The following is a 12,999-nucleotide window of genomic DNA, read 5'->3' on the forward strand; positions in this document are numbered from 1 at the left end:
GCTGAACTTGCCAGGTCACTCGGCTGCTAAAAGGCCGAGCCAGGACTGGACATGTTGGCTGCAGAGCCCAAGCAGGAGCCTACTGCTCGGCGGCCTTCAATGGTCTGGTTCCCCTAGGATCAGCCTCCTCTGTCCCTTGTCCACCCTCCATCCCACTAGAGGATGAAGCCCCTGCCCTTGTCTCGTGAGGACAATTCCCCCCACACCTCTCCAGCCTCCAGCTGCTAGGGTCTGTGTGGGCGTGGCAGTCGGCGGCGTCCTTGGCCCCGAGCCGCAGCGGCGAGGCCCGCTCCCCGGGGAAGCGGCTGCTTTCTCGCCTGACCTACACACAGCCCTGGTCTTGCCGCGTATGACCTCCCTGCGCCTGGGGCAGGGGCTCTTGTTCTCCACAGCCGAGATCCTGAGAACCCCACTGGACCTCGTCCGCCTCTGGCTGCACGAAGCCGAGAGGGTGTATGGCGACAAAATGGTCGATGAGAAGGACCAGGAAACGTTGCGCAGGGTCACCATGGCGTCCACCAAGAAATTCTTCGACGTACGTCAGGCCACCGGGTCCCTCTGCTGAGCCCGGCAGTGCCCTAATCAGGCAGTGTCCGGGCCGCGAGCGACCCCAGCCCTCCTGGAGGAGCCCCCCGTGTGGGGGTGGGAAGGGCCACGTGGAGTCCCACACGGGTGTGGGTCTGAGCAAGAAGGAATTGACCCCTCAGTGGGTCCCCGTGTGCTGACCCCCTCTCTATCCACTTGGGGTGGAGAGAGGCCCCGCCCAATAAAAGACAGGATGGAAAATACAGAAATAGACATAAAATGCATATTAGACACAAGGAAAAGACCTCACATTTATGTGACTGGAGCCAATGAAAAAAGGAGAGCGTGAGACTCAGCCAGTATCTTAAGGGATAATGGCCAATGGACAAAGGTCAGTGCCCTCTGCTGTCTCAGATTCTCTAAGTGGATTCGGGTTTTTTTGGACTGTCGGCTTATTCCTCACGTGGTGGAGATTGAACCATCCCACCAGGTAGATTTGCCCAGGGCTGCAGGGCCCCTGACAGCAGCGGCTTGGGCCCCTGGGGACCTGGCCTGGCCCAGAGCACATGGCAAGGTGCTGGGGCCGCGGATAATGCTAGTAGTGTCTTGTCTCCTATCAACAGGACCTTGGCGATGAGCTCTTATTCGCCAGACCGAACATCTTTTGCCACTTCGCTCAAGGGGTCGGCGAGGCCAAATACCTCCCGGTCACCGACGTGGCTCACCTGAACAAGCTCCTAGTGGACGTCCTGGACAGTTACAACGAGGTCAACGCGGTCATGAACTTGGTAGGCGGTGCTCGCCCCGACAGCGTGGGTGAGGGCCTGCACGCGGGCCCCCTCTCTTGTCACCTCAACGTGCTCCGGGCCACACGGCCCGTGGCAGATACCGCTGGGGGCTGCCGGGGACCGCAGGAGACCGCAGTCCGCGGGAGGCAAGTCCACACGCAGTGGGGAAGCTGACGTGTGCCCGGCTGGTGCAGGTGCTGTTTGAGGACGCCGTGGCACACATCTGCAGGATCAACCGAATCCTGGAGGCCCCCCGTGGGAACGCCCTGCTGGTGGGCGTGGGCGGCAGCGGCAAGCAGAGCCTCTCGCGCCTGGCCGCCTACATCAGTTCTCTGGAGGTGTTCCAGATCACCCTCAAGAAGGGCTACGCGGTCCTCGACCTCAAGGTGAGATGCCGCTGCTCAACGAGCCGCTGTCGGGGGTCGGGGCGGGGGGCAGGGGAGAGCGGGGAAACCTCTCACCAGCCCTCCTCCCAAAGCGAAGGCAGCCAGCGCAGACACCACACCTGCCACCAGCACGGCAGGGTCTGCATCTCAGACAGGAAAGGCCAGGAGACGTGGTCAGCGCCCACGCCCAGGCGACGAAAGCGAAAGGGAGTGTGGGTCTCGGCCGCTTGGGAGGTTGGAGTCTGTGACGTCACCGCAGGTAATAGCGGCAAAGGATTTGCTCGTTGCTCCGGTCACCGAGCTGTTCAGCCGTGCTCCCACTTCTGCGGATTAAATAATTCAGAACCACTACGAAGCGTCACTGCGTGCTCAAGATTCTGGACGGCCGCTGTCTGAACTGATGAAATAAACATTAGCGTAAACTGGTCTCCCGTCCCAAGACGCAGGACCGAGGCTTTCTATTGATCTCCTTTCCGGAAAAGTCGCTCTCTCGGCAGCCGTGTGCTAGTCAAAGACACTACGTCCAGAACGAAGCATCGTGGTGCCTGCGGTTAGAGCAGAAGTTCACATACCCGGGTCACGTGGCCATGTCCCCTCCACCCCGATGCTGGGGCTGCTGCTGGGGGCCAGGACGATGCCAGAGCCAGGGGGACCCTCCCCACCACACGTGGCCCTGGCAGTCCTCGCCAGGCGGCTTTGGCAGGACGCGTCTGGAGCCTGGTGCCCTGGGTCTCGGCGGGAGGGACGGGGCGGCCCGCGGGCAGAGACCCTGTGAAGGGTGACAGGGCTCCTTGTCAGCCCTGCTCTGGCACTGCCAGGCGGGCTCTGCCCGGGACGGCAACTGAATAAGCCTCCGGCTCCTGATTGTCACTGTCCCAGTGGATTCCACTCCCCCGTCGAGAGACTAGCCAACCGTGTCACTGCGTTTTCTCTGTCGAAGCTTCCAGTCTGTGAGCCTAATCGTATCGGTTCGTTTTCACGATTATGTCACACTCTTCTCTGTCCTCGTGGGGGTTTCGTTCCTGACACCTCGCCTGAGGGCCAGTCGTGGGTGCCGGGTCCTCATCGTATCGTTTTCGTCATAGGCGTGAGCTGCAGCAGCTCTGCGGTCGTGACCCCTGCACCCACGGCGAACCCGCTGCCCCCTAGTCCTTCATGATCACCTACTGAGCGGCTCGTGCGGATTCAGAGGTCAGGACAGAGACAGACTGGGCTACAGGGCCTCACACCCTTATCGGGGGAAACAGGCTCCTGAACTGACGTGGTTTATCGGATGTGTTGTTATTGCTCTAACAATAGTGTCAGAGGAAGAGGTTCACAGTGCACGTGTCATACTGTGACATACGCGTCCTCGACGACGTAATAGGGTATAAAGCCTGTGCCATAAGCTGTGGGCGCCCACGGGAGGCTAGAGATGCAGCAGGAAAGGGGTCGGGATCCAACCCTGAGGGACAGCATGGTCCCAAGAAAATGAGATGCCATCAAGATGTGCGAGCAGAGGAGAGGCAAGGCCTGGACAGAGCAGAGGCTGGTTCGGAGACAGCAGCGTCGGGAGGTGCCGCGGAAGCCCCAGTGACCCCCACGAAGGCCGGAATCAGCCGCACAGCGGGAAGGGGGCAGGGAGGGACGTGAGCGAGAACCCAGCAGTGGACGGACGGGGGCTGCGCCGATGGGGCGTGTGGACCAGGGAGGCCGAGCCTGGAGCCCACCACGCCTGGGCCCAGCTCCCCACGCCCACCCCACACAGTCCCCGGGCCGGGCAGTGGCTGGACTCTCGGGCCTGGGGAAAATGTGCACAGGAATAAAAAGGGACAAAGAAACCCAGGAAGAAACCCTGTAAGCTGAGTGGGGGGCCGGGCCCTGGACTAAGCAGCTCAGGCGGCCCCCCTGACTTCCAGCGGACACTGGACTCGAGGGCCAAGGGGCAGCCGTCAGACCGAGAGGAGGCGGGCGGAGGCTTGACCCTGTGATCTGTGCTCTGTGACATAGGCTGGGAAAGCTCACTGTCCATCTCATACCTGTGGTCACGCCCCTTCCGCCCCCTTTCCCGAGACTCTCTCCCGAATGTGGCTCCATGTCCCTCCCTCCCTCCCTCCCTCCCCGCAATGATGAGGGGAAGTGCCAGAGCAGGGAGCAGGTGTCCCTCCGTCAACGCTGTCCCTAGAGAACCGTGCACTGCAGGCCCGATGGTGATGGCAAGTGGAGAAGGGACCCACAGCAGCTCAGCTTCCGGAGCTGAAGATGATGTCTGCAGCTGGGGCGCTGACGAGCACGGTGGCCCCTCCGACCAGACGAGAAACGAGGATGGAGGACCAGGCGGCCAGGTCACAAGCGTGGGGGAAGCCGAGGAGACGGACCCCGTGAGCGCGTCTGAGGAGTCAGGGACACCCGGGAGGGGACGGTCCACGCGAAACGACGCGGGGCGTCGGCAAGGACGGGGAACGGTGGAGGTGGCACTCTGGGGACAGGCGTCTGCGGCCTAAGAAGGTGCGGCAGATGCCGGCGTCCCCTGGGAAGGGCGACTTTGCGAGACAGCGCCCAGGCCTCGAGGGCCACCGGCCTTTCCGGAATCGGCCGCTCCGGCCGGCACCCGACGTGGCCGGCTTCGCTCCCTCCGGCCAGGATCCCGAGCCCGAGCCCGGTCTGACCAGATCCGAACTCTCTACGTGGACGAACTTCACAGCTTCCCGCGAGTCATTCCCAGCCGCGGTCCTGCTGCCCGGGATGACCACTGGGCCCGCGTGGACAGTCAGGTCCACAGCTGGGACCCCACCTGTGCCTCTGCTCTCCAAGCTCGGGGCTTCCCTTCAAGAATTTTTTTTAGCTTGTCAAAAAATGGGAAATTCGAGGCTTGCTTTCGACCCCAGTTACACGCCCGTCGACTCCAGCTCAGGGACCTTGGCGACGTTTTTCTCTGAACAGAGAGACGCCGGGGACACGGTCTCACTTCCAGAGGGCAAAGCCGAGCCGCTTGGGACACCTACGACGGACATTTTTAAAGCCTTTTAAAGAATGACAGAGGCCCAGAGGTCTCAGAGGAAAATTAGAGATCGCAGATGAGCAAATCACCGAAACCTCGAAAAGTCACACCAATACTCGGATGACACTGACAGACGTTTCCAGTGTGTGTTTTCACGCATAAGTTGGAGCATTTTTCAAAAAGAGCAAGCTACTCACTGCTCTCCCTGTCCGCGCGTCCAGACACCACGCGAGTATCGGTCACGTCACCTCTAAACCCCACTTGGGACAGCGGTGCCGTGCGCATAGGGAGGGCCTCCCGTGTCCAGTCTCCTGGTCCGAGCCTGCGGTGCACGTGTTCGGGGCCTGTCTTGGGGTCTCCGTTTCAGGGCTTTTTCCCTTTGTGCGTGTGCCAACCCCATGTAGCACACAGTTTCCCGTCCTAACCACAGCGCTCGGTGGCGTTAGGCACGCTCACGGCGCAGTGCGGCCGTCACCACCGCCATCTCCAGGGAGCTCCCAGATGCTTTGTGCCCATTACACATAACTCCCCCTCCCCCAGCCCCTGGCACCCACCCTTCCACTTCCTGTCTCTACGAATTTGAGTGTCTAGGGACCTCGTGTGAGTGGGATCGTACAGCATTTGTCCCTTCGCGGCTGGCATATCGTCCTCAGGCTCATCCGTGGGTCAGGATGTCCTTGCGTCTGGTGGCTGAATGACCGTGAGGACAGACCGCACGGCGCTGACCCATGCACCTGCCGGTGGGCGGTGCTGCCCTCCACAGACCCTGCACGCTGCCGGGGACGCTGACCTCCCCGTGTCCCCCGCGCGTCGTCACGGGGAGGCTCCTGACCGAGCACCCTCCAGCCGCAGACTCTCCGCATGTCCCCCCGGGCACAGGCGGACCTGAGCGCTCAGTACATCAAGTCGGCGGTGAAGAATGTCCCTTCGGTGTTCCTGATGACGGACTCCCAGGTGGCCGAGGAGCAGTTCCTGGTGCTGATCAATGACCTGCTGGCCTCGGGGGAGATCCCGGGGCTGTTCGCGGACGACGAGGTGGAGAACATCATCTCGTCCATGCGGCCACAGGTGAAGTCCATCGGCATGAACGACACGCGGGAAACCTGCTGGAAATTCTTCATCGAGAAAGTGCGCAGGCAGCTCAAGGTGCCGGTCCCGTCCCCGCAGGGCCCCTGGGCCTCCCAGGGCGGTGGGGGTGGGGGGGGTCCCTCCCGGGGTAAGGAAATCTGTTAGGAGAGGGTGCTGGGGCGGCCTGATGGGCGTGGGCTGCTAGAGGTCTGGTGGCCAAAGTAAGCGTTTTACACACACGCACACGCACGCACACGCACGCACACGCACGCACACGCACAGCAAGTTTGAATGCGTGAGTACCTTCAGCATTCCCTCTCAGGGGAAGGGACTGAACTAACTACCCGGTTAGTGCTGCTAGAGGTCTGGTGGCCAAAGTAAGCGTTTTACACACACACACGCACACGCACGCACACGCACGCACACGCACATGCACACGCACAGCAAGTTTGAATGCGTGAGTACCTTCAGCATTCCCTCTCAGGGGAAGGGACTGAACTAACTACCCGGTTAGTGGCCAGGTGGCCACTGCCCTTGCGGGGGACGGTCCAACCCCACAGCACCTGCTGCTGGCTCTCAGTCCTTGCTCCATGCAGTCTACGAAGCGAGTTTCTTTGTCGCCCCTGTCTGGTGACCCAGTCCAATCGGCTACGTCGTTGGGGGGCAAGGGTCCCCCACAGGTGCTCCCTGCCCCTGGCCCCTTCCTCGGTGGGGCGGCCACCTCCAGTGAGCCAGCACCATGCCTGGGAAAGGAGGAACATGACAAGGAGAGGCCACTTGTAATGTGGCCGAGGCCACCATGAGAGAGGTCCCCGCCCCGGAGGGTGCCTGGGGCCGTGTCTGCAGCCCCTTCTGTGGCTGGGTCCCAGGGAGTCCAGTCTGTCTGGGAATTAGCCACCGTCCTCGGGGGCTTGGAGGAGGCTCCGTGCCCCCGGAGACCAGACCTGCTCATGGGATAGTGACCCTCGGCCTCGGCCTCCTCCTCCGTCTGCCGTGGACGCCCATCCCCTACTCGGTCCCCGTTTCCAAGGCCACTCCGGGGGGGTGGGGCCGACCCTACACCCACCTCAGTGCCAGCCTAGGCCTCCGACCCTGAAGCCGGCATGTGCTCCCCAGACTTTGGGACCCGAGACCACGTGGAGCTTTTCTGGCTAAGTGAGCGTCCTGCCCAGCGGCGTGATCGGCCTCGGCGCCACCGGCCTTCTGAGCAGCCCCTCTGTGCCCTGCATCCAGGTGATCCTGTGCTTCTCCCCCGTGGGCTCCGTCCTGCGTGTGCGGGCGAGGAAGTTCCCAGCCGTGGTCAACTGCACGGCCATCGACTGGTTCCACGAGTGGCCGGAAGACGCCCTGGTGTCCGTCAGCGCCCGCTTCCTGGAGGAGACCGAGGGGATCCAGGTGTGTCACTGGGGCCCGGCATCCTCCGTCACCCCCCGTCACCCCCCGTCACCCCCCGTCACCCTCCGTCACCCCCCGTCACCCTCCGTCACCCTCCGTCACCCTCCGTCACCCCTGTGCTGACGCTCACGGGGCCAGGAGGATCCCCACCCTCTGCCTCTGGGGCCGGGATTTGGGTGAGGTGAGCAAGGAACTCGCCTTTGGTGCACAATGTAAGGAGCACCCAAAACCTCAGTAATCGAGACTGGTGACATCTTGATGCGACGTTTTAAAAACCAATACTGATGTTAAAAAATTCCCAGGGGACGAAATTGCAAACAGACGCGGGCTGCTGTGGCGGCTTCTCGGCCCCGTGTTACTGTGGGGGGGGCAGAGTCACTCAACCAGCGCGGGGCTCCCGGCCCCACAAGGCCGGCTCAGGAAGGTAGACGCCCGTGTGCCCACAGCCCCTGGCAGGGCTGATCGGAGAGACCGCATCACGGACACGAGGGCCCACGGGCGTCCTTCTTCCTCTGGCCGCGGGCCCCGGCACGGCCCCGCCCACCTGGACCTGCCCCTCTTAGACGGCGAGACCAGGACCCTGGGGATGTAAGCCCCCTCTGCTTTGCTTCTAAAGGGTCTTGCTTCTACTGAGAGACGGTGGCCACGCTCACCGTCCGTGCTCCCTGCTGGCCTAGCAGTGACCTGTGTGCCAGCCAAGGTGGGGGAAGGGCCGCAGGCTGGGATAAGTCACACTTCGTCACCACGTTTCATTTATTTCGAACAGACATTGTTATTTGGGAGGATAAAATAAACCTGAAGTTAACTTTCCCCCAGTTTTTAAAGACAGGTAGAATCCCCTGCTTGTCGTCTTTAGGGTGCTCACTTTCAGGGTTGGCCGCAGTTACGACCGGCGTTCCATCTGTGCCCCGAGTGAAATGTAGATGTGGGTCTTTGACCCCCAAGACAGGCTTCCTGGGAGCAGGAAATGCCGCCCCCGCCCCCACCCGATGGACGAACACGTTTCCAAATTAACCTGAATTAAAATTAACGTCACTTGGACAATTCCTGGGCCAAAGCTCCCAGTGCCTGTCTTTGGGCAGGTGGGGTGGGCGCAGGTGGTGGAAGACGTGACCCTGGCATGGAGGGGGCACAGAGCAGGCTGGGAAAGGAGCCACCGAAACCCCAGGACCCAGCACAGAAAACGCACGGTAAATGCCGGCTGAGCAGCCCGGGTCATTTGAGCACCGTCGGGCCCTGTGCTTTGCCAGGGACGCAGGTGTGTGAGCATGTGTGACACGCAGAGGTGAGAACAGTGATCAGCTCTGATGTGTGTGAGTGTGTGTGACACGCAGAGGTGAGAACAGTGATCAGCTCTGATGTGTGTGGGTGTGTGTGACACGCAGAGGTGAGAACAGTGATCAGCTCTGATGTGTGTGAGTGTGTGTGACATACAGAGGTGAGAACAGTGATCAGCTCTGATGTGTGTGAGTGTGTGTGACACGCAGAGGTGAGAACAGTGATCAGCTCCGATGTGTGTGAGTGTGTGTGACACGCAGAGGTGAGAACAGTGATCAGCTCTGATGTGTGTGAGTGTGTGTGACACGCAGAGGTGAGAACAGTGATCAGCTCTGATGTGTGTGAGTGTGTGTGACACGCAGAGGTGAGAACAGTGATCAGCTCTGATGTGTGTGAGTGTGTGTGACACGCAGAGGTGAGAACAGTGATCAGCTCTGATGTGTGTGAGTGTGTGTGACACGCAGAGGTGAGAACAGTGATCAGCTCTGATGTGTGTGAGTGTGTGTGACACGCAGAGGTGAGAACAGTGATCAGCTCTGATGTGTGTGAGTGTGTGTGACACGCAGAGGTGAGAACAGTGATCAGCTCTGATGTGTGTGAGTGTGTGTGACACGCAGAGGTGAGAACAGTGATCAGCTCTGATGTGTGTGAGTGTGTGTGACACGCAGAGGTGAGAACAGTGATCAGCTCTGATGTGTGTGAGTGTGTGTGACACGCAGAGGTGAGAACAGTGATCAGCTCTGATGTGTGTGAGTGTGTGTGACACGCAGAGGTGAGAACAGTGATCAGCTCTGATGTGTGTGAGTGTGTGTGACACGCAGAGGTGAGAACAGTGATCAGCTCTGATGTGTGTGAGTGTGTGTGACACGCAGAGGTGAGAACAGTGATCAGCTCTGATGTGTGTGAGTGTGTGTGACACGCAGAGGTGAGAACAGTGATCAGCTCTGATGTGTGTGAGTGTGTGTGACACGCAGAGGTGAGAACAGTGATCAGCTCTGATGTGTGTGAGTGTGTGTGACACGCAGAGGTGAGAACAGTGATCAGCTCCGATGTGTGTGGGTGTGTGTGACACGCAGAGGTGAGAACAGTGATCAGAGGTGAGAACAGTGGTCAGCTCTGATGTGTGTGGGTGTGTGTGACACGCAGAGGTGAGAGCAGTGATCAGCTCCGATGTGTGTGAGTGTGTGTGACACGCAGAGGTGAGAACAGTGATCAGCTCCGATGTGTGTGGGTGTGTGTGACACGCAGAGGTGAGAACAGTGATCAGCTCCGATGTGTCCTGGCACTGAACTGAGCCCTGGGTGGCACAGCGTCACCAGCGTCCACGACAGCCCCGGCTGGCGGCACCTCATCTGCCCCTCGAACCGCCCAGGTCGGGGGAGGGGCCGCGTCTCATCCAGGGTCGCCGGCGAGTGAGGGAAGCCCCACCTTGCGATTCCCGGGGGCCGGCAGCCTCCTCTTCCCCGGGCCCCTCCAAGAGGGAGGCCAGGGTCCCCCAGGATGGGAGCAGGGAGTGAACAGCCGATCCTGCCTTTGCAGCCAGAAGTGAAGGCCTCCATCAGCCACTTCATGGCCTACGTGCACACAACGGTCAACGAGATGTCCAAGGTGTACTTGGCCACCGAGAGGCGCTACAACTACACCACGCCCAAAACCTTCCTGGAGCAGATCAAACTCTACCAGAACCTGCTGGCCAAGAAGAGAACGGAGCTGGTCGCCAAAATCGAGAGGCTGGAGAACGGCCTGATGAAGCTGCAGAGCACAGCTTCTCAGGTAGGGTGGGCAGGGCCTCGGAGGCAGGTTCCGGAACCTTCCCGGGCCCCCGCCGCCCCCGCCTGCACGCCAGGAAGGAAGACGGACAGGGCTCCCGCCCCGCAGAAACTCCCGCTCTCAAACTCAGAGAGCGAGCACGGCTTGCGACGGAACAGGCGGATTCGAGCGTTTTCGGGATGCCAACGCCGTGCTGAGCGCTCACGTCGGCCCCGTGTCTGGCGGGAGCGGGGAGGAGGGGGGCACCCGTGAAAATGCGTCCACCCCGGAACGCCCTTGGCCGTGGTGCCCGGAAGGAAAGGCTTCGGCCACACTCAGTTAGTTTCAGGACGTCCTAAGTTTTAGGTTTTCTGCAGGCTTTAAATGTCCTCGACGTGTAGTCCCGGCTTCTTCACCCTTATGGCCCCTGTCAGTATCCAAGGGAGCCCGGTGAACAGCCGCCACCCCCTCTGCCGGGGTGTGATCGGCAGAGGGGCGCACAAACGGGGCGGCCCAGCCTTTCTGCCCCCGAGGGGCCGGCGCCCGAACCCCAGCTCTAGCGGAAGCCCCACTGAACCACAGGCAGCGCTGGACAGCGCAGGGCGGGCCGAGGCCACGCCCATGCGGCAGGAGGGGCACGGAGCTCTGCGGAGACGGAGACGGGAGGAGGCTGCTCAGAGGCCCAGGGCTGGCCCACCCAGCAGGCCGCTGCTTTTTTCCAAGGTCCCTTCTGGCCCCGGCCCCGGTCCCGGGACTCGGCACGTGCTCCCAGTGCAGACGGTTGTAGCAGCAGAGCCACCTGCTTGTGGCGGGAGCTGCAGAGACTGGGGCGAGCATCGCCCATCACTTAGCGCTGCCCGCACGCCCTCCCGCCGGCCGGGCCTGGGGCCTCGCACGTGCTCCTGAGGCTACGCTTTGTCCCTGGGGCCAGGCGTTCTCTTGCGGCGCGCCAGCCTGCTGAGAACCCCTCGGCCCGTTGGGCCACCTGGACTGCCAACCTTTAGTAACGGGAATGTGTCTAACACTGGAGGCACAGCGGGTGCACAGCGGGTGGGTGCTCCATGAATTCTTCGCTTGGAGAAGTTGAAAGATGCTTCTAAATGAGCCGTAGGGCCTGCTGCTCTGCTCGGCCCCATGGCTGCCATGGCCACTGGCCTGTCCCAGTGGAGGGCAGCGTGCGGTGGCCCGGCCCAAGCTTGCCTGTCTCCTGGTGTCTCCTCCCACAGGTGGACGATTTAAAAGCCAAGCTGGCGATTCAGGAGGCTGAGCTGAAGCAGAAGAATGAGAACGCAGACAAGCTGATCCAGGTGGTGGGCGTGGAAACCGAGAAGGTCAGCAAGGAGAAGGCCATTGCCGACGAGGAAGAGATCAAGGTGGAGGTCATCAACAAGGTGGGTAGACGGGGGCTTCGGGTTGGGCCCCCCGGGTGGTCCAGGCAGAGGACGTGCGTTCCCAAACCAGCATGGGGCCCCCAGATGGGAAGAAGGCTGTCCCCTAGGGAAATGCTCCAGAGCGAGGGACCCTGGCCCCGGGGGCAGCACCCCGGGAGCTGGCAGAAGTACAGGTTCTCAGGCCTGGGCCCCGCCGTGCGAATCGGGTCTGCACGTCGACAAGGCCGGCACATTAAGGCTGGGAAGACAGCGCCGGAGCCTGGCCCGCAGACTCGCTGCCCCACAGCCCTCAGAAGGTCCGGGGTCACAGCCAGGGCAGCTCCCAGCAGGAGGTCCCTGTCACCGTCGGCTTGATTTCTCATCACCCCTCCCTGCATGCGTTTAAGCCATCGGTCATGGCTGCATGAGTGTTTAAATTGAGAGTATCCCAGAAATTGTCCGCTACCTCTGGAGATGCAAGACAGTGTGACAGGCCCCTTCCAAGGCCGACGGGAGGAGGGGCCAGAGCTGGAGAGCGGAGGGCGCTTGGGTCAGACGGGGTGGCCAGGAGCTTCTCATCGTCACTGTACAACCACGGTCCTCTTCGGCAGACGAGGAAACTAAGGCTTGGTGTGGTCGGCCACGCGCTGAGGACTCAAAAATAACAAGTTACATCGTCAGGCTCCCAGCCAGGACCTGCGCCCTGGGCACCCTGAACTCTGTGACCTGTGGCCAGAGTCCGGGTGCCTGCCCCTCGCCAGCCCCTGGGTGCCCCAGGGAAGAAGGAGTGGGTGCCGCCCAGCCCAGCCGGCTGGTCAGCGCCTTCCATGCCCCGCTCCCCTACCATGCCCCACGTCGTCCCTACAGCCCCGTGTGGAACGGGATGATCCACGAGCTCCTCTGCCCCGGCTGGGACAGCACTTGCGGAGGCCTTTCCAGACTGTCCCCCTCCTGGGTGCCCAGCAAAGCCGCCGACCCCACAGCTGCTTCATTCCCATTACCACGCAGATGCTGGTCCTCTCTGAGAGACACCACCAGGCTGCAGCTGGTCTCTGCTCGGCACCCAAAGGCTCAGAAGAGTGAATGGATGCGTGCATGGGTGCGTGAACGGAGGCACACGTGCATGGGTGCGTGAACGGAGGTGCGTGAACGGAGGCACGCGTGCACGGGTGCGTGAACGGAGGCACGCGTGCATGGGTGCGTGAACGGAGGCACGCGTGCATGACTGCAGATGCTCACGCTCTCTCAAGGGGAGACTGAACTGCACTCTGAGACGCTCCAGGAAACGGTCAGGCCCCACGGCCAGGGCTGTCTGCGTGGCCCCAGACTGCAGATGCTCACACTCTCTCAAGGGGAGACTGAACTGCACTCTGAGACGCTCCAGGAAACGGTCAGGCCCCACGGCCAGGGCTGTCTGCGTGGCCCCAGGTCCCCTCCTGCAGGGCTGGAGCCCGTGGAAA

General features: G+C 61.6%; 1 protein-coding gene across 1 annotated transcript in view; it reads left to right on the top strand.

Annotated features, from left to right (window-relative positions):
* DNAH17 (dynein axonemal heavy chain 17) overlaps nt 1-12,999 on the top strand; it is a 111,643-nt gene that overhangs the window by 74,419 nt on the left and 24,225 nt on the right. The window contains 7 exon segments of the mRNA XM_025047110.1: nt 374-535; nt 1,149-1,313; nt 1,508-1,699; nt 5,559-5,825; nt 6,981-7,142; nt 9,960-10,193; nt 11,396-11,560. Coding sequence (XP_024902878.1) covers nt 374-535; nt 1,149-1,313; nt 1,508-1,699; nt 5,559-5,825; nt 6,981-7,142; nt 9,960-10,193; nt 11,396-11,560 — 1,347 coding nt within the window.

Source organism: Pteropus alecto, unplaced genomic scaffold, assembly GCF_000325575.1.
Source record: "Pteropus alecto unplaced genomic scaffold, ASM32557v1 scaffold134, whole genome shotgun sequence".
Classification (NCBI taxonomy): domain Eukaryota; kingdom Metazoa; phylum Chordata; class Mammalia; order Chiroptera; family Pteropodidae; genus Pteropus; species Pteropus alecto.